Here is a 26,643-nt window from a genome sequence, read left to right as displayed (position 1 = left end):
CAACTTTAACCCTTCCTCCCATAATAGCTGGCATAGGACAAACAATAACATAGATGGTAATTTTAATCATTTCTATAATTCTTAGAGAAATTTAGGCCTTGTTGCCAGTAGCAACCATTCAGAACTCCGGTCCCAAGTATTAAACTGTCGTGTAAAAATGAGAGCTGTATTGTACCATTTCACTGGGTAACAGGGTCCTTAATAGTTAATTTTGAAGGAAGGCTCCACATGCAAACTTTGTAAATTTTCCCAATTTGCATTAATTTAGGGCATTAATCTCACGCCCAGTAGGTTTATACACAATCTGCGGAGAGGTCAACCAGGGATAATGCATTACAGGACGACACACGAGCACTTCATTGCACCCATCGGTATCCATCACTTCACAGCCAAAATAGCAATTGTGCCATAATAGTTGTCATGGGACTTTGCCCCTCTCCCGTTTTCAGGTGCGACACAAGGTCAAAGAAGTCATAGCCATTAATTTGGGGATTCCTTATGATCAGGACAGCGCAGCTATCCAGCTACTTTGGAGGAACTACAAGTGATAGCATGTCCTGCTGACTTTATGCGGCATTCTGGGAATTGTTGTTCTAGAAGACAAACCTCCGTGTATAATATGACACACACACACACACACACACACACACACACACACACACACGCATACATACATACATATATATATACACACACGGTATATATATTCTATATAATCATATTATACACAGAGGTTTGTCTTCTAGAACAATATTATATATACACTCTGTATATATGCACGATTTATAATATTAATATTAAAGCCCCTCCTCCACCAACACTTAATGAAAAGTTGAAGCCCTAACACTGGACACTGCCTCCTCCATGCTCAGTCTGCGCTGCATCTTGCCCATGTCCTGAACATGCAAACTCTAGGATTTTGCTACTGAAAAGAGGAACATCACCAGATCCCTCCATATGTGGCGCAAGGTCTGCCGCTCTCGCTCCATAGGCGGCGCAAGGTCTGCCGCTCTCGCTCCATAGGCGGCGCAAGGTCTGCCGCTCTCGCTCCATAGGCGGCGCAAGGTCTGCCGCTCCCGCTCCATAGGCGGCGCAAGGTCTGCCGCTCCCGCTCCATAGGCGGCGCAAGGTCTGCCGCTCCCGCTCCATAGGCGGCGCAAGGTCTGCCGCTCCCGCTCCATAGGCGGCGCAAGGTCTGCCGCTCCCGCTCCATAGGCGGCGCAAGGTCTGCCGCTCCCGCTCCATAGGCGGCGCAAGGTCTGCCGCTGCCGCTCCATAGGCGGCGCAAGGTCTGCCGCTGCCGCTCCATAGGCGGCGCAAGGTCTGCCGCTGCCGCTCCATAGGCGGCGCAAGGTCTGCTGCTGCCGCTCCATAGGCGGCGCAAGGTCTGCCGCTCCCGCTCCATAGGCGGCGCAAGGTCTGCCGCTCTCGCTCCATAGGCGGCGCAAGGTCTGCCGCTCCCGCTCCATAGGCGGCGCAAGGTCTGCCGCTCCCGCTCCATAGGCGGCGCAAGGTCTGCCGCTCTCGCTCCATAGGCGGCGCAAGGTCTGCCGCTCTCGCTCCATAGGCGGCGCAAGGTCTGCCGCCCTCGCTCCATACGCGGCGCAAGGTCTGCCGCCCTCGCTCTGGCGCAAGGTCTGCCGCCCTCGCTCTGGCGCAAGGTTGTCGCTATCGCTCCATGTGCAGCGTGGGGTCTCATTCTTCTTGACCTCTCAGCCAGCAAACGGCAAAGTGTCAGCCATGAAGGGTGGCCGACAATCGGGAGACTCCATGTATAGTTGTCTGGGATCTTGCACACCACCAGACGTCACTAGAATCAGACGCAGGATGGCAGTAAGTTAGATGCCACAAACTACACACTGCTGACCACATCCGTACAGAACGGCTCCCGACAACAGAACAATTAAATAATAAACTCTTTAATAATTAAACAATTTATATATTTACAATCATCGTAAATCGTACACACTTTTTATTATTCCACCCACCACCTCTTCCGAGGGTAAAGAAAACAGGGAAAAGAGAAATTAAAACCAAAACCAAATTTCCCTTCTTCTGGAATCTGTAAACAGGTGAAGATTTTAATTTCGAAAATTCTACTTAGTTTCCAGTCCCTGAGCACGAAGGATCCGATCCGGTGATCTACCACGCGGCAGCGGAAGACCCTGCACCAGACCGCGTATGGCTTGTGCGCAACACTAGAAGCCACGTCAGAGCCTGTGGCCACCAATCAGACCACGGCTTCAATACCACAACTAGCGCTTGGCTAATAAAATCAGTAATATGGGCAACTGGGCTGTTTTTATATGAGGCCTATTTTTCCTTTTTTAAAAGGGGGTCTCCCAAGCTACAAGATCAATGTAATTGCTTAAAAAACACAACTTTAAATTGTATCATCACTGCAGGTTTGACTCCGATCGGGATCATTGCTCTATTAATTATTATGGGACCGATGGAGATCATCTTGGTCCCATACACTGTAAATAGAGCAGTAGGGCACATGCACGAACACCAAATATAAGGGGAGCATAGGACCACTGTTCTCATGAAAGGTGGAGTGTCCAGTGATCCTACAATAATCGCCCATCTGATGCGCGTGTAAACTGCTACGATGCCGCTCTAGGCCATCAACGCCTCCGGCGTGTACAGTGACATCAGTGGTGAAGTCCTCATATGGCATTGATCGGTAGCTCTGAAATGTCCGGCGGTGGCAGCATGGGTTCCCCCTTAACCCCCATAAGCAGCACCATCTGGTCCACAGGCTGTTCAGTAATGCGGCACAGTTCAATTCAAGTAAATGGGAAGTGGAGCTATTAAAAGAGGGGGGGGGATTTAAAAATAAAAAAAAAGGTTGATTTCGGACTGTAAAATTGATGATCTCCTGTGCTAAAGGTACATCAATTTAAAAATCGGGAAATACCCTTAAAATTGTGAAATGTATATGGATCAGTTTAAAGGGAACCCTGTCACTAGATTTGGCAACTATAAGCTGCGGCCACCACCAGTGGGCTCTTATATATGGCATGTTAGAATGCTGTATATAAGAGCCCAGGCCGCTGTGTAGAACATAAATCTCACTTTATAATACTAACCCGAACGGTTGCTGCGGTGGAGTTGGGTCATAGGGGTGTCTCTGTTCTCCGGTGCCAGCACCTCCTCTTTCGGCCATCTTCGTCCTCCTTCTGAAGCCTGTGTGCATGACGCGTTCTACGTCATACAGACTTGCTGGTCCTGCGAATGTGCACTACAATGCTTTGATCTGCCCTGCTCAGGACCTCAATGCCGGCCTGTTTGGATGACGTCAGACCCGTCATGCACCCCGGCTTCAGAAGGACGACAAAGATGGCCGAAAGAGGAGGCGCCGCACCGGAGAACGGAAACACCCATATGACCCAACTCCACCGGAGCGACCGTTTAGGTGAGTATTATAAAGTGATTTTTATGTTCTACACAGCGGCCTGGGCTCTTATATATGGCATGTTAGAATGCTGTATGTAAGAGCCCACTGGTGGTGGCTGCAGCTTATAGGCCCCAAATCTCATGACAGGTTCCCTTTAAATCTAGAATTATTATACATAAAAAGTTGAGTAATTTTCCAAATTCAGCGCAATGCTCATATATGTCTTGAATTGTTTTTCAGAGCTGCATTCACAATTCTGGTTCGTTTAGAGCTGAAATTCCCTGTCATTAGTCTGCACAGAGTTTGCTCTGGTAATCTGCATTCTGCGTACACTGTATACTTGGCACTGTACGATCAATTACGTAGTCGACTAGTTCAAATAACAACCGGCAGAATTGTGAATGCAGCTCTGAAGTGTAACACAGGCTGTAACTCCGGACTAGTACAAGATAAAATATTGTAATGTACTTGAAAATTACTCAGATTTTGATGCATAATATATTTTCTGCTGCTTGCATAGCACAATCATATTCCGCAGCGTTCTACATACCATATAATGTCAGTCACATCAGTCCTTGTCCACAACAGAGCACAGAATTTAGTTTTCTTTCTAAAATGCACAGATTCACCAACTCCAACTACGACCATAGGTAATTTGTAAAATGGCGTTCCAAGCTGGACATACACATGCACGCTGTGTGAGGGGTACGAGAGGGGGAAGGTCTAAAAGGAAAAGCCAAGGCCGAGGGTGAATGTGTCTATAATGGGGGAAGGGAATTAAATCTACGCTGGATGTGACTGATCGCAGCTCATCTCCCGAGGACTAAAGAAGTAGGTAAGTAGGAGTCAAGAGCCACACACACACACACGATAGAGGTTTCATCTGGTTTTGCAGAAATCTGTGGGTATGGTTGCAATCGTAATGTCTATGCAGTTTCCAATAGGTGTATGCCCACCCTGCAGCAGCTGCCATAAGGTGTATGCCCACCCTGCAGCAGTTGCCATTAGGTGTATGCCCACCCTGCAGCAGTTGCCATAAGGTGTATGCCCACCCTGCAGCAGCTGCCATAAAGGTGTATGCCCACCCTGCAGCAGCTGCCATAAGGTGTATGCCCACCCTGCAGCAGCTGCCATAAGGTGTATGCCCACCCTGCAGCAGCTGCCATAAGGTGTATGCCCACCCTGCAGCAGCTGCCATAAGGTGTATGCCCACCCTGCAGCAGTTGCCATTAGGTGTATGCCCACCCTGCAGCAGTTGCCATAAGGTGTATGCCCACCCTGCAGCAGCTGCCATAAAGGTGTATGCCCACCCTGCAGCAGCTGCCATAAGGTGTATGCCCACCCTGCAGCAGTTGCCATTAGGTGTATGCCCACCCTGCAGCAGTTGCCATAAGGTGTATGCCCACCCTGCAGCAGCTGCCATAAAGGTGTATGCCCACCCTGCAGCAGCTGCCATAAGGTGTATGCCCACCCTGCAGCAGCTGCCATAAGGTGTATGCCCTCCCTGCAGCAGCTGCCATAAGGTGTATGCCCACCCTGCAGCAGCTGCCATAAGGTGTATGCCCACCCTGCAGCAGCTGCCATAAGGTGTATGCCCACCCTGCAGCAGCTGCCATAAGGTGTATGCCCACCCTGCAGCAGTTGCCATTAGGTGTATGCCCACCCTGCAGCAGCTGCCATTAGGTGTATGCCCACCCTGCAGCAGCTGCCATTAGGTGTATGCCCACCCTGCAGCAGCTGCCATTAGGTGTATGCCCACCCTGCAGCAGCTACCATTAGGTGTATGCCCAACCTGCAGCAGCTACCATAAAGTTTGTGCTCCCCCTACAGCAAGTACCATAAAGTGTATGCCCACCCTATAGCAAGTACCATAAAGTGTATGCATACCCTGCAGCTGCTACCATGAACTGCATACTTAGCTGACAAGTATACCAGGATGCCTGCACAATCATCTGTTACCAATTATGTGTATTCATTACAATAAGAGATGTGCACAATACCCGCCAACAGTACACACCTTTATATAGATATGTAGGGTCATTGGCATCACTCTACTCCTATTTTGGAGGTGAGCAGAACATAAAAACAAACCAGTCAAGTGATAAAGAAAAGAGTATTGCCACTATATGGAAGACCATTGGCTGTATGTGCAGTGTGTGTATATGAGTGATACTATATCGTACGTGACTAGAAATGAGAAAATTGATCTAAAAAAAAGATCATGGTCGAAGCAATTAGATCAGTATTCTGTGACCACCAGACAGGAGCCCTGCAAGCCCCCAGCATCCATGGCTCCCCCATTGATTAACTGGCATGATGCGACAATGTGTACATTACACTGGAAAGAAGACATCACTCCGGGCTGGGAGGAGGAAGTTCACAGGGGTCATGTCCGCTTGTCAAAATACCAATCTGGCTTCTGGACCAGGGTCCTGTGAAGTGTATATATATATTTCTGTGATGCTAGAAATAGACTAACGTTCCAATTGTGACTAAACAGGTTGACAAATGGGTAAAAACAATATATTACCAAGTTCAATAAATGTGCACAACCCACTACTGCAGTGAAGACCACCACCATGTTACATTAAGTGCAGTTTTAGTCCACTTCACCCTCCATTTAAGTGGAAGCATCCAGGACATGTTAAGGCCCCCAAATGATGGCTGTCGGCTGAAAAAACTTCAGCTGATCATTCAGCCTATATTTCTGGTGTTCCCTATGGTAAAGCTGTCAGACATTTTTGTCGGCGACTTATCTCAAGGAGAACAAAGCAATCGTTGGTCCAAAACTGGTCATAGAAAATCAACATCTCCATCAAATCAGTTGCCTGGCACCCTCATACACAAACAGTGTTCCTCAACTCGAGTCCTCAAGGCCCACCAACAGATCAGGTTTTCAGGACTTCCTTAATATTGCACCGAAGATTGAATTATTCCCTGTGTAAGGGTATGGTTCCACTTGCGTTTTGCACGGACAAGTGCAACCCGATAACACATCGGATTGCTCTCACTTTAGTGCAAAACTATGGGGCAGTGTCCATCTGCAATTGATTTCTCATGCCATAGCGGCATGCGGAATGAATTTCAGCATTCTGCGTTTGGCAGCGATTCTCGGCTCACGCCTCCCCATACAAATCTATGGGAGACTGTTAAACATCACACTGCACTCGCATGTAATCCAAGTGCAGTGTGATATACGCAGAGACAGGCCGGGTAGCTGTTGGGGACAAAGTGCTCCCTGACTCTTCTCCACAGCTGTGATACGATCGCAAGATCGGATCACAGTCGCATGACCCTTGGCTGATGCTCGCAGGAGAGGGTCATTAGCATATCGCGCAAGTGGAACCGTACCCTAATAGTGAGGAAATCCTGAAAACATGATGTGTTGGTGGGCCTTGAGGTGTGGAGTTGAGGAACACTCCATTAGACCGTTGACCAAACTCTGCGAATGTAGCTGACATTAGTCTGGTGTATGGCAGAGGTGGGCTTTGCTATGTGACCATTGCCATACACTTGTCCAGTCCTTTAGCATATACCAATCTGGGATATGGAACCAAAGATAATTTGACAATAGGGCACCCTAAAAGGTTTTTGAGGTCATTATTCATAATGACGCCCTCTAGGTCTGGGAAGGTTTGAATTACCCATCTAGATCTGGAAGGTGCCTGAAGCTAACTGCATATGTACCCAAGCAAGAAAAAGTGCTCTAACAGGTTGAGCGGCAGAGACGCACACTTTTCCCTCCAACATATGGTGAATTTGACCAATACTTACAAGTACCATTAAAAAAAAAAATGATCATCTAATTGAAATGCCTAAAAATAAAATTCCTGTACACGTGTCTTACACACAGACGAGATAAAGACTGGTTTAAAACTGTTCTGCAAGCCAAATGGTCAATGTCATCCGAGCGTGGAATTTCTCGCCATGTTCCACCTTTCTGCAATCTTATTTGTATGATGAACACTAAAATATAAAGTTAAAACATTCCCGTATTTAAAAGGAAAAAGAAGCAACGCAGGAAGAGAAGTGAAACCTCGCCTCTAAACGATTCTCTAAGGTGGTGTCGGGGGGGATACACATGTACGGCAGACAAAACTGTGTGCTCCGGATCATAGGCACCATATACCTGAGGGAGGCGGCAGTCTGATGCCCCCGGGTGGTAATACACCCTAAACGAGATGTGGTGCTGCAGCCCCTATGGGCCAGTGATCTATAATTATAGGGTACGGTGGGGGGGATGGAGGTCTTGTAAACCTGTATAAGGAGCGAGCACAGACACCGTCCATACTGCCCTGCTACATCAGCGGTGTGAATAGTCCTGAACGGATCCCACAGCCTGGTCAGTGATGCCGATTCCCTTATACAACACTGGTGGTAAATAGCGGCTTTCTTTACTGCCAGAAGAAAAACCCAAGACGCCTGGCACCAATACTGGTGAAAAGTGGCAAGAACAATTTTTTACCAATACCGTAAAATTGCTTATTACTAGATAAAGACTCCTTGTTTTATCACTTAATATCGAGTCACAGGAATCCTAATTTAACACCCAGGTAACTTGGCAGAAGCCACAGTAATTAGTCACGACTATTGCTCGCCCCCTTCTTATAATAACAGACGGGGAGGTGGGGGTGGTGGAAGAACAAGTAATCTGTGGGTACGAGGCCCACATAAAAAGGAAGACTGGATGCTACCCATTCCCCGCAGGAAGACAAACAAATCGACCCCCTTATTTAGATTTGGGGGGTCTCCAGTGCACATGTAGAAATCCTTCCCTGAGTTGATGCTCGCCCCAGCATCACGCTATTCCCAAATTATTGCAGAGCCTTGATCTGCCAGATCCCCTTTGGTAGCCTTGAAATCTCTCGTGTAGATCAGTATTCTCTAACATTGCTTCCAACACTCCCCTGCAGAAGATCCGGAGAGCAGAATAATGACGGAGGACCAGCCAGACGTGAAGACAGCATCGCTGCAGCCGCAAAGTTTTCTGGCAGTCTGGTATTTTTTTTTGACCCAAGGAAGATAAAGCTTGGCATGCAGAGTATTGCCGCTCCGAGTTCAGTCAGATATTGCAAACGGTTTGTTGAAACGGATAGAGTACTGGCCGAGACGCGCTCCGTCAGTGCCGCCTGTGCTGTCAAACCGCGTTGTGATGCAAGCTGTGCTGAGAGTTCCTTTGGTTCAGAAGACTGGTCGTTTCATCCACCAGAACCTCGCTGCGTTCCGACAAGGAGTTGTCAGGCTTGTGGTTTCCTCCCTCGGGAGACTGTGGACTACTATCCATACGGGAAGACATCAGGGCACCTTGGTACTGTTCTCTGGTGATCTGGAAGAAAAGCAGGAAGAGGCGACCATCACTACTCATCTGGGGTAACTCAAAATCAGCAATTCCCCTCTACCCAGCCACAGCTCAATGGACACTGCGACAATTCGTGTGTACAATCCTTAATTGACTAATTACAGCATTAATAATGGATACTAACTTAAAAGGGGTATTCCCATCATCAAGATCCTATCCCAATATGTAGTAGGTGTAATAAGAAGATTAAAGAGAACCTGTCACCAATTTTTCAGCGTATAAGCAGCAGCCACCACCAGTGGGCTCTTATATACACCATTATAACATGCTGTATATAAGAGCCCAGGCCGCTGTGAGAACATAAACACTTTATAATACTCACCTAACGGTCACACCGCGGTGGATTCTAGTCAGATTGGTGTCTCGGTTCTCCGATGCCGACACCTCCTCTTACGGCCATCTTCGTCCTCCTTCTGAAGCCTGTGTGCATGATGCGTCCTACACACTCGCCGGTCCCACGCAGACGCACTACAATGCTTTGATCTGCCCTGCTCAGGACAGATCAAAGTGCGCCTGCGCAGGACCTCAATGCCGGCGAGCGTGGATGACGTAGACAAGTCATGCACCGCGGCTACCGAAGGACTACAAAGATGGCCGAAAGATGCGACGACGGAACCGGACAACAGAGACGCCCATCTGACTAGAATCCACCGCAGCGCGACCATTAGGCGAGTATTATAAAGTGTTTTTCATCTTTTACACAGCGGCCTGGGCTCTTGTATAGAGAATGTTAGAATGCTGTATATAAGAGCCAAAAAACTGGCGACAGGTTCCCTTTAACAAATACCTTTAATTAGGAATGTAGTATAATTCTCCTGATATATCCATGTCTCTTACCTCATGTGCAGGGTATTGCAGCTTAAAGGGAACCTGTCACATAGGTCAGAACACATTCATCAGCAGACGCATGTGTGCCCTAATTACACCTCCCTACCCATCCCTGTGTTGTAAAATTGGGTACTATAAAAGTAATAAAAAACGTTTTATTACTTCCATATTTACAATGTAAATAGCATGGTCTCTGGCCCTATGGGCGTCGCATTGCCCTGTGGGCGTGATACCATAGATTCACATGAGCGACGTCCCCAATCTTCTCCTTCAGATCCCGCGCATGTTTGCACTTACCATTCCTGCAACCTTTTCTGGGTGTTCACTCACCGGCATCAAACGCGCTCTGCGCATGATCAGACTCTTCTGATCATGCGCAGAGCGCGTCTGAAACTGACAACGAGCACCCGGAAAAGGCTGCAGGAATGGTAAGTGTGCACGCGCGGTATCTGAAGCAGCAGACGGGGGATGTCGCTCATGTGAATCCATGGTATCACGCCCACAGGGCAATGCGACGCATATGGGGCCAGAGACCCTGCTATTTACATAGGAAATATGGAAGTAATAAAACGTTTATTACTTTCATATTACCCAATTTTACAACACAGGGATGGGTAGGGAGGTGTAATTAGGGCACACATGCGTCTGCTGATAGGTCAGAACATATTCAACGTGACAGGTTCCCTTTAAGTATCCATGGTTACAACCACTCAGTGGCAGTTACAGTGAAGGAAATAATTATTTGATCCCTTGCTGAGTTTGTGAGTTTGCCCACTGACAAAGACATGAAGAGTCTATAATTTTAATGGTAGGTTAATTTTAGCAGTGAGATAGAATATCCAAAATAAAATCCAGAAAAATCACACATTGTATACATTATATAAATTTGCATTTTGCAGAGAAATAAGTATTGGATCCCCTCCCAACCATTAGCGTTCTGGCTCCTACAGACCACTTACACGCTCCAAATCAACTCATTACCTGCATTATAGACAGCTGTATAAAATACTGATAAATTGTCACCTGTATAAAATACTCCTGTCCACAGACTCAATTACTCAGTCAGTCTCTTTCCTCTACAACATGAGCAAGACCAAAGAGCTAAAGAGCTTCTAAAGATGTCAGGGACAAGATCATAGACCTGTACAAGGCTGGAATGGGCTACAAAACCACAAGTAAGACTCTGGGTGAGAAGGAGACAACTGTTGGTGCAATAGTAAGAAAATGGAAGAAATACAAAATGACTGTCAATAGACATCGACCAGAGGCACCATCCAAAATTCACCTCGTGGGGTATCCAGGATCATGAGGAAGGTGAGAGATCAGCCTAAAACTACACGGGGGGGGGGGGGGGGGGGGGGGGGAGAACTGGTTAATGATCTCAAGGCAGCTGGGACCAATGTCACCAAGAAAACCATTGGTAACACATTACACCATAATGGTTTCAAATGCTGCAGTGCCCGCAAAGTCCCACTGCTCAAGAAGGCACATGTGCAGGCCCGTCTGAAGTTTGTCAATGAACACCTGGATGATTCTGAGAGTGATTGGCAGAAGGTGCTGTGGTCAGATGAGACAAAACTTGAGCTCTTTGGCTTTAACTCAACTAGCTGTGTTTGAAGAGAAATGCTGCCTATGACCCAAAGAACACCATCCCCACTGTCAAGCACGGAGGTGGAAACATCATCTTTTGGGGTGTTTCTCTTCTAAGGCCACAGGACTACTTCACTGCATCAACGGGAAAATGGATGGAGCCATGTACTGTAAATTCCTGAGTGACAACGTCCTTTCCTCCACCAAGACATTAAAAATGGATTGTGGCTAGGTCTTTCAACATGACAATAACAAAACAAATGTACAGCCCAGGCAACAAAGGAGTGGCCTAACCAGTCTCCAGCCCTTAATCCCATAGAAAACCTATGGAGGAGCTTAAGCTCCGAGTTGTCAAGCGACAGCCTCAAAATCTTAATGATTTAAAGATGGTCTACAAAGAGGAGTGGAGCAAAACTCCTCCTGACATGTGCGCAAACCTCATCATCAACTACAAATAAAGTCTGACTGTTGTGCTGCCAACAAGGGTTTTGCCACCAAGTATTAAGTCTTGTATGCCGGAGGGTTCAAATACTTATTTCTCTCTGCAAAATGCAAATAAATTTATACAATGTGATTTTCTGGATTTTTTTTTGGATATTCGATCTCTCACTGTTAAAAATTAACCTACCCTTAAAATTATAGGCTGTTCATGTCTGTCAGTGGGCAAACTTACAAAATCAGCAAAAATCACTGTAGTTGGTTGTGGTAGTAAGCATGGATTCCTAGGCTACTACAATGCCCTGCACATGAGGTAGGAGACAGCAAATCAAGAGAACTATACTACATTTGTAATTGGTGGTATTTGCTATATTATTATTATTTATTATTATTAATACTACCATTACTAAATAATGGGATAGGATCTTTGGAGAGGAGAATACCCCTTTAACTAAAATCTGACAGATCCTTGCAGATGACTTGTCACAAGGTCAAAAAAGTGGTCAGTTTTAGGGCCTATTTTATTCCTGCTGCTAGTCGGAACATTCTGCTTCTTGTTTCCTAAAAATCTGAAGTGTGGGTCCAGAGATGTGCCTTTTTGTTTTGTGCTAATTTTTATGGTCTTTACAACGAGGTGAAGCTAATAGGGTAATTCTAATGACACACCCCCGAGGAACCCTATGAACCCTCCTTTGTAAGGAGCATAACAATTAACAGCAAAATAAAAAGGCCTATATGTCTGAAATCATATGGTGGAATTAAAAAAACAAAAAAAGGAGAGGAGTAGCAGGACTAAAATGAGAGCAAAAACGGCTCACTTCTGAACTGGTCACAGGTTATCTTTAAAGGGAATCTGTCAGCAGGTTTTTGCTACCTCATCCGAGAGCAGCACGATGTAAGCAAAGAGATCCTGAGTTCAGTGATGTATCACTTAGATTAGTGGCTGCAGCTGTTCTGACACAGTGAAAGATTTTAGAGTTTGCATGTAGTAGTGCCCCTACAGCTGCTCCTGCCCACACCAGGCCTTCAGTGTACATTTCCATAGACAGAAGCTGCTAATCTCCGAGGGGGCAGAGTTGGACTACAAGTCACGTGTGGCTGAGACCCACTAATGAGAAAGATAACAGGCTTAGGCTAACATTGCAGGTAAAACAGAGACTTCTGAGTCTTTTTTTAACACTTGCAGCACGCTATCTTCAGGTTACATTGCAGAAACCTGCTGACAGAGTCCCTTTAAGAGTTGTTTATGGGGTGTATAAAAAAAAATAATGTTTCTTTGTCGCTCCATTGGGAGACCCAGACAATTGGGTGTATAGCTATTGCCTCTGGAGGCCACACAAAGTATTACACTTAAAAGTGTAAGGCCCCTCCCCTTCTGGCTATACACCCCCAGTGGGATCACTGGCTCACCAGTTTTTGTGCTTTGTGCGAAGGAGGCAACACATCCACGCATAGCTCCACTGTTTAGTCAGCAGCAGCTGCTGACTATGTCGGATGGAAGAAAAGAGGACACATAGTGTCCCCAGCATGCTCCCTTCTCACCCCACTGTATGTCGGAGGTGTTTGTAAGGTTGAGGTACCCATTGCGGGTACGGCGGCAGGAGCCCACATGCTGATTCCTTCCCCATCCCTTTTTACAGGGCTCTGGGTGAAGTGGGATTTACCGGTCTCCAGGCACTGAGACCGTGCTCCATCTACAGCCCCTGGAGAAGATGCTGGATGGAGCGGAGTACATCAGGGACATGGCCCTGCTTCCTCAAGGTACTCTGTGTCCCCGTGCATTTGGCGCTCACACCGCAGCATGCTGGGTGTTGTAGTGCGCCGGGGGACATCAGCGCTGCGGCGCCTGTGCCATGGCCTCATTCAGCTTTGCTGAAGCAGGCTCACTTATGGGAATTGGTCGCGCCGGCCGCTGGGACTGCGGCGCGGCTGGCACTTGTAGTGCGCCGGGGACTTCAGCGCGGCCTGCGCTTTTACGGCGGCCGCGCTGATAACTAGAGTCCCCGGCTTTTGCGGCCTGCTTCCGTTCGTTCCCGCCCCCAGACCTGCCAGTCAGGAGAGGGGCGGGACGCTGGCCACTTCCAGGAATCGGTCGCGCCGGCCGCTGGCAGCGGCGCGGCTGGCACTTGTGGTGCGCCGGGGACTTCAGCGCGGCCCGCGCTTTTACGGCGGCCGCGCTGATAACTAGAGTCCCCGGCTTTTGCGGCCTGCTTCCGTTCGTTCCCGCCCCCAGACCTGCCAGTCAGGAGAGGGGCGGGACGCTGGCCACTTCTATGAATCGGTCGCGCCGGCCGCTGGAACTGCGGCGCGGCTGGCACTTGTGGTGCGCCGGGGACTTCAGCGCGGCCCGCGCTTTTACGGCGGCCGCGCTGTTAACTCGAGTTCCCGGCTTCTGGGCCTAGTCTCCCTTCGTTACCGCCCACAGCCCTGACAGTCAGGGTAGGGGCGTGACGCTGCATAGAGCTGAGCTGAGAGCTGGAGTATGTTTTGCATACTCCACCCCTCTCACTGTGTGCACTGTGAATCCGGATTCCCGCACTTTCTCAGGCACGCCCACGGCTTCCTTCTCTACAAGGACACCGGCAGCCATTAGTGTCAGTTTCTGTACGATACAGAGACAAGTGTGGAAGACCCTGGCATTCTGATAGTCACACAATCGCTGTAACAGGCGTTAAGCAGCACCTGTGGTGCTAACCCCACTAGTGCAGAAGTGCACTTATAGATATGCTTGTACTATATACATTGCACTGTTTGGTCGCACGTTGTATATACCCTCCTGGATTATGCGGAGGAGTTATCAGCATATTCTCTGTGTAAAACAAAGGTGCAGAACCACATGTTTTTCTATACAGCTGGTACAGCATGTACGGCTATACGGCCGGCAGGTACATAGACTCCCATTGTATGCACTAATGGCCAGGGGATGAGGACGGTGTCTGCAGTATTTACTGACAGTTTTTCTGAGACTATGGCTATGATACTAGAAGCCTAGCAGTCCGGACATGTCTCTCACAATATGGGCACTGTTGAATCATTGATCCATGGCCCCCCTCAGTGTGAATAACTAACAGCTCCGGGAATGTCACACGCATCCCAGAGTCACGGCTCTGCACGGACGTCAGTCCCAGACAGCCTAAGTGGGCTCGCTATGAGCGGCCTCGGTTTCATCAGGGTCCTAACAGAAGGACTCGCTGTGTAATGAGGCGGAAGTAGCGGCTCAGGATTCTGATCCTGAGACCGCTCTCAATCTGGATACACCTGATTGTGACGCCATAGTAAATAATCTTATAGCGTCCATCTATAGAATGTGGGTTATTTCTCACAGCTCCTCCAGTGGAGGAGTCAGCTTCACGTATTTTTCTGGACCACTCTGCCTTCAGAGAGGCAGTCCAGGAACACCACGCTTATCCAGATATGCGCTTCTCCAAACGGCTTAGGATACACGTTATCCCTGTCCCCTGACTTGGTCAAGGACTGGACCCAATGTCCCGAGCGGCATCCTCCAATCTCCAGGCTTGTAGCTAGATCCATAGTTGCAGTGGGAGATGGAACTGCAAACTCAAAGATGCCACTGACAGACAGATGGATCTCTGGTCGAAAGCCATCTATGAGGCTGTCGGCGCACCGTTGGCTCCGGCATTCTCTCCCTTGGGGCACTCCAAGCTATTTCAGCTTGTCTTACACAGATTGACACGGTTACACGTACATCTGTGCCGCAGGTGGCATCCTTAACCTCTCAAATGTCTGCATTTGTTTCTTACGCGATTCAGGTTGTCCTGGACTCTGCGAACCGTGCGGCGGTAGCCTCCGCTACTCCGTGTTTTTAAGCAGAGCCTGGTCTGCTCGTTAAGTGAATGGAAGGCAGATTCTGCTTCCAAAAAAGGTTGCCTAACCAGTTGCCTTTTTCTGCTGACCGACTGTTTGGTGAGCGTTGGATGTAACCATTAAACAGTCCAGGGGTAAGGATTCATCCTTTCCTCAGCCCGGACACAACAAACCCCAACAGAGCAAGAGGCAGTCGGGGTTTTCGGCCTTTTCGAGGCTCGGGCAGGTCCCATTTTTCCTCGTCCAATGTGGACTCAAAAGGATCAGAGGAGCTAAGATTCTTAGCGGGCTCAGTCTCGCCCAAAAAAGCGACAGTCTGAAAACCCGCTTCCACGGCTTCCTCATGACTTGCGGCCTCGGTCGGTAGCAGGCTCTCCCGCCTTGGCGATATTTAGCTGCCATAGGTCAATGACCATTGAGTGTGAGACATTCTGTCTCACGGGTACAGGATAGAGCTCACTTCTCGTCCTCCAACTCGATTCTTCAGAATTTCTCCACCTCCCGGCCGGGCCGCTGCTCTTCTGCAAACAGGGTGCACTCTATAGGCAGAAAGAGTGATGACCCCCGTTCCTCTTCAGGAACAAGGTCACGGTTTTTACCCCAAATTCTTTGCGGTACCTATAACAACGGGCCGTTCCGTCCCGTTCTGGATCTAAAAATGCTCAGCAAGCTCGTGGACACCAGGCGGTTCCGGATGGAATCCCTCCGCCATGTCATCGCCTCAAGGTCCCAAGGATATTTCCTAGCATCATTAGGCATCAAGGATGCTTATCCACACGTGCCGATTGATCCAGAGCACTAGCGTTTCTACGCTTCGTTATAGGAGACGAACACCCTCTGTTCGTAGCTCTACCTTCCGGCTAGCGACAGTCCAACTGGTCTTCGCCAAGGTCAGGGCAGCAGTAGTCACAGTCCTGCACTCTCAGGGTCACTCTGTGGTCCCGTATTTAGACGATCTACTTGTCAAGGCACTCTCTTAGGAAACATGCCAACACTGCCCGAACGTTGCGCTGGAGACTCTCTAGAGTTTTGGGTGGATCATCAACTTTTTAAAGTCAGATCCGACCCCGACCCTATCGATAACATATCTAGGCATAGAGTTTCTTACTCTCTCAGCGATAGTGAAGCTGCCGCTAGACAAACAGCATTCACTACGGGCTGCAAGCTCTTCTTTAAGAACCAGTCGCACACATTGAGACGCCTCATGCACTTCCTACGTAAGATGGTAGCAATGGAGGCAGTTCCTTTCGCGCAGTTTTACTGCGTCCATTACAATGGGACATTCTCCGCCAATGGGACGAGGAGTCGACGTCCCTCAACAGAGTCGTCGTTCTTTCTCAGGCGGCCAAGGAATCTCTACGGTGGTGGCTTCTTCTCACCTCTTGGTCAAAAAGAAGGTCCTTCCTATCCCCGTCCTGGGCGATAGTTACGACAGACGCGAGTCTATCAGGGTGGGGAGCAGTTTTTCTCCACTACAGCGCTCAGGGTACGTGGACTCAGCAAGAGTCCACTCTTCAGATCAATGTTCTTGAACACAGAGCAGTGTATCTTGCCCTACAATCCTTCCAACAGCGTCTGGAAAGCAAGCATATCCGACTTCAGTCGGACAGCTCCACAGCGGTGGCATACATCAACCACCAAGGAAGAACGCGCAACCGGCAAGCCTTCCAGGAAGTCCGGCAGGTTCTGATGTGGGTGGAAGACACGGCATCCACCATATCCACAATTCACATCCCAAGTGTGGAAACTAGGAAGCTGACTTCCTAAGTCGCTGAGGTGTGGCCGAAAGAGTATGGTCTCCTCACCCGGACGGGTTTCAGGAGATCTGGCGCCGCTGACAGAGGCCGGACGTCGATCTAATGGCGTCACGGCACAACAACAATGTGCCAGCTTCATGGCACGGTTTCACAATCATCGAGCTCTGGCGGCAAACGCCTTAGTTCAGCATTGGTCGCAGTTCCAGCTACCTTAGGTGCCACCTCTGGCATTGTTGCCCAGAGTACTGCGCTAGATCAAGACCGACTGCGGCCGCGCCATCCTCGTCGCTACAAATTGGCCGAGGATGTTGTGGTACTCGGTTCTGTGGTGCCTCACGGTAGGCTAACCGGGGGCACTACCAGTCCAATCAGACTGGCTGTCTCAAGGGCCATTCTTCCATTTGAATTCTACGGCCCTCAACCGGATGGTGTGGCATTGAGTCCTGGAACCTAGTGTCGTCAGGATTACCTCAGGACGTGGTTGCCACCATGAGACAGGCTAGCATACCAACGTCCGCCAAGATTGACCACAGGACGTGGAAGATGTTCTTATCTCGGTGCTCGGCGCAGGGTGTTTCTCCCTGGCCGGTTGCATCGTCTATGTTTCCTTCCTTCCTGCAATCTAGGTAGGAAAATGGGTTGTCGCTCAGTTCCCTTTAGGGACAAGTCTCAGCGCTATCTGTATTTTTTCAGAAACGACGACTTCCTCAGGTACGCACGTTCCTACGGGGAGTTTGTCTTCTCAGCACTCCGTACAAGCGGCCGTTAGAGCCCTGAGATCTGAACAAGGTTCTAATTGCTCTCCAGATGCCGCCTTTCGAGCCTTTGAAGGATGTCTCCCTTCCCGTTTTTCACGGGAAGTGGCCTTCTAGTAACGGTCTCGTCTCTTAGGAGAGTTTCCGAGCTAGCAACGCTCTCATACAAACTCCCTTCCTGGTCCTTCACCAGGACAGGGTAGTTCTGCGTCCGGTTCCGGAATTTCTCCCTAAGGTGGTATCCCATTTTCATATCAATCAGGATATCACCTCACCTTCTTTGTGTCCTCGTCCAGTCCATCAATTTCAGAAAGATTTGCATCTGTTGGTTCTGGTGAGAGCACTCAGGTTCTACTTCCCGCATGGCGCTCCTGCGCCACCCGGATGCACTCTTTGTCCTTGTCGCTGGTCGGCGTAAACAGTCGCAAGCTTCCAGATCCACCCTTGCTCGGGGGCTCGAGGAACCAATTCTTGAAACCTACAGTTCTACTGGGCTTCTGGTTCTCTCAAGGCCGAAGGCCCATTCTACCAGAGCCGTGGGTGCATCCTGGGCATTACGGCACCAGGCTACGGCTCAGCAGGTGTGTCAGGCACCCACCTGGTCGAGTCTACTTACTTTTACCAAGCATTATCAGATGCATACCTACGCTTCGGCAGACGCCAGCCTAGGTAGATAAGTCATTCAGGCGGCGGTTGGCCACCTGTAGGAGAGGGCCGTTTGACGGCCCTATCATGAGGTATTCTTTTACCCACCCAGGGATTGCTTTTGGACATCCCAATTGTCTGGGTCTCCCAATGGAGCGACAAAGAAGAAGGGAATTTTGTTTACTTACCGTAAATTCCTTTTCTTCTAGCTCCAATTGGGAGACCCAGCACCCGCCCTGTTTTCTCGGGGTTTTTCTGTTTTTTCGGGTACACATGTTCATGTGGTATGGTTCAGTTCTCCGATGTTTCCTCGGATTGAATTGGTCTTTAAACCAGTTATTGGCTTTCCTCCTTCTTGCTTTGGCACTAAAACTGGTGAGCCAGTGATCCCACTGGGGGTGTATAGCCAGAAGGGGAGGGGCCTTACACTTTTAAGTGTAATACTTTGTGTGGCCTCCAGAGGCAATAGCTATACACCCAATTGTCTGGGTCTCCCAATTGGAGCTAGAAGAAAAGGAATTTACGGTAAGTAAACAAAATTCCCTTCTTTCTTAAAGCTTACCACACATGAGCGACTGGCCATAAACGCCACGTATTTTTAAACGGTGAAAGAGGAGAAACCTGCTGACAGGCATTTCTGCCTGAAAACAAAAGGATCAGGCATCGAAATCCCTAATGGTTGATCTGTCCCTGCCAAACATCAGGGAACAGTTGTGAGTAGGGATGATCAAATACCTCAAATATTCGGCTTTGCGAATATTTTTCGCATAGGTCGCCGCTATTCAATTATTCACGAATATTCGATGCGCAATGTAATTCTATGGGAAACCCAAATAACCATTTGGAACTATTCGGGCTTCCCATAGACTTACATTGCACATCGAATATTTGCATAGTGACGACCTATTCGTCGGATATTCGAATATTGAGGTATTCGATCATCCCTAGTTGTGAGGCCCTCATACACATCAGATGGTCAGCTGATCCATCTGACCTTCATTGGGGGCGGCACGGTGGCTCAGTGGTTAGCACTGCAGTCTTGCAGCACTGGGGTCCTGGGTTCAAATCCCACCAAGGACACCATATGCAAGGAGTTTGTATGTTCTCCCCGTGTTTGCATGGGTTTCCTCGGGGTTCTCCGGTTTCCTCCCACACTCCAAAAACATACAGATAGGGACCTTAGATTGTGAGCCCCAATGGGGACAGTGCTGCCAATGTATGTAAAGTGCTATGGAATTAATAGCGCTATATAAATGAATAAATTATTATTATTATTATTATTATTATCTAATGCATATATGAGGACTTCCGCAGTCACTATAGAAAAGGACATGCTAAAATTTCTTAAAATCCTCACGGCTGGGCATTATCCATTTGAAAGGAAAAAAAAACAAAAAATAATTTGACTAGACCGTTACTGGACATGTTCAATACACTTGCATTGAGTGCGCCAGAAAAAGTCTAGTCGTATTGTGGCCGGGTGTCTGCATATGGCATACTTGCAGTCAAGTGACCGCTATTCCGGGGTGTGGCACAGCGCATGCGCTGGGAGGACTCACAAGAGTGTCACAGAGTCACACACACAGCGACTGCAGACTTGTGGATTTACACTGGACAACAGGTATGAACCCCACTCTACGGTGGATTTATAAGTGACACAATAAGCTGCAAAAAACCACGACTCACAAGCGTAGATTTCACCCTTGAAGGTGCTATTCTGGCTTTATAAAATGATAAAAGCGATGGTCCATACATTTTGAACCTACCGCAGACTCAATCATGACAGAGTAACCAGAAACAAGAAAATACTTAAACTAACTCAGAAACTATTGTAAAGGGAACCCAACATGTTGAAAAAGACATCGACCTGCAGGCAGGGTTTAATAGAGCAGGAGGAGCGGATCCGATTGATGTACTTTTTGGTGGGAAGAGTCCATAAACCTTGTATTTTATGCATTGAAATCCCTGGTGTTTGTATGTATATGAGTCCAGAGGGAGGTGCTAGAAGTGATTGACAGTCTTCCCTGTATCAAGGAGCAGCACCATTGCCTAACACCTATTTTTTTTAATCCTCATCTTGATCACACTACAGGGATGAAAGTGGTGGACAGTGCCCTTAAAATATATAGAGGTCTCATCTGTCCCCAACCACCGGAGGACAGACCGGTCATATCACTCGCTGTCAGCACTCACCTTTACATACTGCAGGTCACCGAGGGCTCGCACACTGAAGTCTGCCGTGTACTGCGCCTGTGTACTGAGCTGGGTGTTACTGCCACTGATGGTGGAAGACATGGAGTCCGAACGTTCATGGCTTAGAGATGCGGACCTGTTCAGGCTGCCCATATGAGATGGGGAGCGGAGCTCTGCCACAGAGGGGAAGAAGAGGACGACAAAGCTAAGCATTGCATACATCGGAAGGAATATTATATATTATATTATATAATATATATCTAATATATTATATTATATTATATTATATTATATATATACACATACATATATACATATTATATAATATATATATATATACACATATATACATATTATATAATATATATACATATTATATAATATATATATATATATACACATATATACATATTATATATACATATTTTAATATAATATAATATAATATAATATAAAATATAATATATATATTATTTTTTTTTCCCCCATTCTTAATTCCAGTAAAAAAAAAAACCAAAAAAAAACAAACCCACAAATTATTGCACAAAAAAGTACTTTGATGTCTGTATAAATGGAGGCGGGGAGGACAAAAAAAACCCCCAACATTTGCTGTATCCTAAAGGCCCCCAAAATTGTTCTGTCCGTAAGGCGATGGGATGAAATAAAAAAAAAAAAAAACAAAAAAAACCCAAAACAAACACTAAATAGAGAAAATAAGGAATCACATTTTTTCTATGTGAGGTCAGTGTATATGGAAAATAACAGCAACTTCTCTGTGTGTTTTTACCCAATATTCCTAACTATGTACAATATGAGCAGAGAAAGTAACCTTACAGAGGTTGTACTATGACTACCCCATCAATAATTGTTTAGGTCAAACTGCCGAGAACCCCTATGAACACCACCGCAGCAGACTGTAGGAGGAGTATCTACACTACTGCCCCATTCACTGTCTATGGGTCCAACAGAGATGGAGTACAGTGCTCAAACACTGCTCAACAAGTCCCATTTTCAGGATCGTTGGGTTTAGAGACTGGTGGATGAATTTGCAGGACTCCAGTCCAGCATCCAGGTGAGTGGTACCTGGTGGCTACACAATAGGTCCACAAATCTCTTACCTTACAGTGCCCCTATCACAGCTATTGATTAGCCACGGCTGGTGGGACATCATCTGTGCATCATGATGCATCTGTACATCTGTCAGTTTGCACATGTAGAGATCGGGCTCAGGAGCTGTGCCTGTTCTATACAGGGCAGAGGTCATCTATAATATACAGGAGCTATCGGTGCTGTTTAACTATTTAAATACCGCTATCACTCTCCGTCAGCAGCATTTAAATAGCTCATGTGCAGGAGAGCATACTCAACAGCACTCAATGACCTCCGCCGAGGATGGAGGGGCTACCATGGCAAACAGGGGCCAGCTATATGCAGAGTCAAAAGCAGACAGATTCAGGGCTCATTCAAACGACCGTTTCGTTTGTCCTGGTCAGTTTTGTTTTTTGTTTTTTTGTTAACGGATCTACTGACAGGACAATCTTTTTAATGTGTTTTGTGTAGGATCGGATGGCACATAGAAGAATTTCCGTGTACCATCAGTTCTTACAAAAAAAAAAACAAAAAAAAACCCAAAACATTGGTGTCTGTATGCCCATTCCGTTATTATGGAACATGTCCTATTCTGTTCCGCAAATGCAAACCGTGACGCAATACAAGTCAATGGGTCCGCAAATTCCCCGGAAGCACTTCTGTGTGGCTTCCGACTATCGGTGCCCCTGCAGTCTGTGTCCCACTCCCCTGCCAGCCCCGCAGCGGCTCACAGCAGTGTGCTAGCAGCTGCAGGGATGACTAGCCCTGCACTCAGGAGGTTAGAAAAGTTTATTACCTGTTGTGCAGAAGTCTGCTGAACTCGTGTCGTCAGCGCTCATTACTGACTTCCATGCCCGCAGCGATATCACCTCAAATCTCGCGAGCAACCCAAGGCGGTGACGTCACAGGCTACTCGCGATACTTCAGATAACAATGTGGCGGTCATTTAACTCAGTCAACAGCGCTGACGTCAGGAGTGCAGAGGCTTCCATCACCGCAGGTAATGAACTTAGCTAACCTCATGATAGCAGCGCCATCCCCTGCGATGACCTGGCCTGACCCAATGATGTACTGGTCACATGTCACTGCACTGCTCTTCAAGCCAATGGGGAACATTCTGTTCTTCGCTGACTGGGACAGTGAGTACGGTATGGATAGTCGTAGGACCCCCTTATTGGATTACGCCGGACACTGATTTGTTTTTTACTTTCAATAAATTGTTGAAAGAGGGAATGTATTGGGGAGTGTTTTTTCAACTAAAAATGTGTTTGTTGTCCATTTTGTTTATTTTTTTTTATTACTGACTGGGTTAGTGATGTTGGACATCTGATAGACGCCATGAAAATACTAATGCCAGGTGACATTACACAGCTGGTATTAACCCCATATATTACCCCAGTTGCCACAGCACCAAGGCAACAGGATGAGCTGGGGCAAAGAGCCAGGATTGGCGCATCTAATGGATGCACCACTTCTGGGGCTGCTGCGGTCTGCTACTTTCAGACTCGGGAGTGTCCAATAACCGTGGACCTCCCTAGTCTGAGAATACCAGACCACAGCTGTCTGCTTTACCTTGGCTGGTGATCCATTTTGGGGGGGAACCCCATGCCAGTTTTTAAATTAATTTATTTTTTGGCTAAGTACAAGGCTAAAACACCCTTTAGTGACATCTATTCAACTACTGTATCTTTCTAGCTTTTGACTATGTAACCCTCCTTCCGTTTTTTTGCAATCCAAAAACAAAAAAAAAAAAAACCCAGAAGGCACACGGACCATATACGGAGGGGATCAGATGTCACACAGATTCATCCGTGGAAAAAAGGACATTTTTGCGGACCACAAAAACAGGACTGTCATGTGAAATTTGTTGCTTTGGTAACTGCATTTCCCCTACACAATTAATAAAAAGTTGTGACAAAACAATAGGCCTTCACACAGCTACAAATAGGCCATTTTTACTGCACAATTTAACGCCCCACCACCAAAAACAAAAAAATGGCAGAATTGCAGTTTTCATAATTACACCCACTTTTTCTTAATGGCTTGATATGGTAAAGTGAATGGGGTCTCTACAACTCATCCCGCAAAAAGCAGTCACTCATACTGCTAGATCAAGATAAAAAAAAAAAAAAAAAAAAATTATGACTAGTGATGGGCGAGTCTGGACTATAAAAGTCCGGATGCATGTAGGATACCTAGCATCCATGCACAAACCCCGAGCCCGGAGTTCTCAAGGAACTGTGGGTAACTATACAGATCCATCCACCCGAATAATGAAGTTAAAAAAAAAACAAAAACATAGGGCTAAAGTAGGAGCGTTATACTTAGAGTCTCCCGGTAATACTAATTCTGGGTCCACTCACTACCCTCATGCATATTTCACTGCTTCCCCCGCCCATCGGTGTCTGATTAGTTGCAGTCCGCACGTGGCCCCACCCTGTTTTTTTCTTCAAGAAATGCAGATTTGGTGCTGAAACTTCTACACCATATTCTGGCACTGAATCTGCATCTTCTGGCCCCCAAAAAAAAACCAAAAAAAAAAACCAAACAATCTCAAAACCACATGTTTTGTTCCATTTTTTGCCATTAGATGGAGATTTGGTGCAGGAATATGCTGTAGAAATTTCAGCGCCAAATCTGCATCTCTTGGCAAAAAAAAAAATACAAATTGCGTTTTCTGCCAGGGGAAACAGGTCTGCGAACTGAGTGTTTGGGCTTTCAAATAAAGGATTTTTTTAAGTGTTTGTGTTTATTTCTTTTCACTTACAGATAAGTAATGAAGTGGGGGTCTCATAGATGCCTCCCATTACCAATCTAGGGTTTAGTGGCAGTTATGACCTGTCAATTTCTTATATTACGCTGATTTGCCATTGGCAATCGGGAAGAGCCGGGTAAAGTGCCCAGATAGCAGCATCTAATGGATGCGACAATTCTGGGCGGCTTAAGGCTGCTATTTTTAGGCTGGAAGAGGGGGGGCCCAATAACCATGGGGCCTCCTCAGTCTGAGAATAACAGCCACCAGCTGTCGGCTTTATAATGGCTGGGTATTAAAATGGGGGGGAAGCACGCTGTTTTTTTAAATTTACAAAAAAAAAAAACTAACGCATGGGGTTCTCTTATTTTGATATACAGTAAAAATAGGCACACGGCTAAGGGCTGCTGGGTATCAAATAGGGGGGCCCTAAGCCAACTTCTTTTATTTTTACACCACTATAGAGATACTTCAACTGCATGTGTGATTCCAAGCAGTCAGACGCCATCCTACAAGGTGGGGGCACGGTCTGACTGCAACCAAATACGCAGTCTCTGGCGGTGGGCAAGGTAAGCATTGAATATGTATGAGTGGCTCCATAAATGGTGTTACAGCTTCGCAGGAGACTAAGTATAACACGCCTGCTCTAATCCCCCTAGCCTTTTCAACCACTATTTTAAAGTGCATGATTTGGTTCCCCATAGACTTAGTGGGGATCAGAGTCCGGAAAGATATACGTTTTTTGTTGTTTTTTTTTTAACTAAAAAAATCCAGCTGGAGCTGCAGTTTCTCGGATATCTGCGGGTTCCCCCATCACTAGTTATGACCATTTAAAGAAAGAAGGGAATTTTGTTTACTTACCGTAAATTCCTTTTCTTCTAGCTCCAATTGGGAGACCCAGACAATTGGGTGTATAGCTACTGCCTCCGGAGGCCACACAAAGTATTACACTAAAAAGTGTAAGGCCCCTCCCCTTCTGGCTATACACCCCCCCCGTGGGATCACGGGCTCCTCAGTTTTAGTGCAAAAGCAAGAAGGAGGAAAGCCAATAACTGTTTTAAAGACAAATTCAATCCGAGGAACAACATCGGAGAACTGAACTCTTCAACATGAACAACATGTGCACCCGAAAAAACAAAATCCCTAAGAAAACAGGGCGGGTGCTGGGTCTCCCAATTGGAGCTAGAAGAAAAGGAATTTACGGTAAGTAAACAAAATTCCCTTCTTCTTTGTCGCTCCTAATTGGGAGACCCAGACAATTGGGACGTCCAAAAGCAGTCCCTGGGTGGGTAAAAGAATACCTCGTGATAGGGCCGTCAAACAGCCCTTTCCTACAGGTGGGCCACCGCCGCCTGAAGGACTTGTCTACCTAGGCTGGCATCCGCCGAAGCGTAGGTATGCACCTGATAATGCATGGTAAAAGTGTGCAGACTCGACCAGGTAGCCGCCTGGCACACCTGCTGAGCCGTAGCCTGGTGCCGTAATGCCCAGGACGCACCCACGGCTCTGGTAGAATGGGCCTTCAGTCCTGATGGAATCGGAAGCCCAGCAGAACGGTAGGTGTGAAGAATTGGTTCCTTGATCCACCGCGCCAGGGTGGATTTGGAAGCTTGCGACCCCTTACGCTGACCAGCGACAAGGATAAAGAGTGCATCCGAGCGGCGCAGGGGCGCCGTGCGGGAAATGTAGATCCTGAGTGCTCTCACCAGATCCAATAAATGCAAACCTTTTTCAAATTGGTGAACTGGATGCGGACACAAAGACGGTAAAGTGATATCCTGGTTGAGATGAAAGGAGGATACCACCTTAGGAAGAAATTCTGGAATTGAACGCAGAACTACCTTGTCCTGGTGAAATACTAGGAAGGGAGATCTGCATGATAACGCCGCCAGCTCGGACACTCTCCGAAGAGACGTGACCGCCACTAGAAAGGCCACTTTCTGTGAAAGACGAGAAAGGGAAACATCCTTCAAAGGCTCGAAAGGCGGCTTCTGGAGAGCAATTAGGACCTT

At 47.4% G+C, this 26,643-nt stretch overlaps 1 protein-coding gene across 2 annotated transcripts in view; it reads right to left on the bottom strand.

Moving 5' to 3' along the window:
* Positions 1–3,143: 3,143 nt before the first annotated feature.
* CNNM4 (cyclin and CBS domain divalent metal cation transport mediator 4) overlaps positions 3,144–26,643 on the bottom strand; it is a 75,576-nt gene continuing 52,076 nt past the window's right edge. For both annotated transcript variants that reach the window (XM_075346209.1, XM_075346211.1), the window contains 2 exons: positions 20,791–20,963; positions 3,144–8,726 (listed from right to left, as the gene is read on the bottom strand). In XM_075346209.1, coding sequence (XP_075202324.1) covers positions 8,538–8,726; positions 20,791–20,963 — 362 coding nt within the window. In that variant the 3' untranslated portion in view covers positions 3,144–8,537. The remainder of the gene's footprint in view (positions 8,727–20,790; positions 20,964–26,643) is intronic.

The sequence above is a fragment of the Anomaloglossus baeobatrachus genome, chromosome 4, assembly GCF_048569485.1.
Source record: "Anomaloglossus baeobatrachus isolate aAnoBae1 chromosome 4, aAnoBae1.hap1, whole genome shotgun sequence".
Classification (NCBI taxonomy): Eukaryota; Metazoa; Chordata; class Amphibia; order Anura; family Aromobatidae; genus Anomaloglossus; species Anomaloglossus baeobatrachus.
Note: the sequence above shows the minus strand (reverse complement) of the source record. Positions and strands in the feature narration are given on the sequence as shown.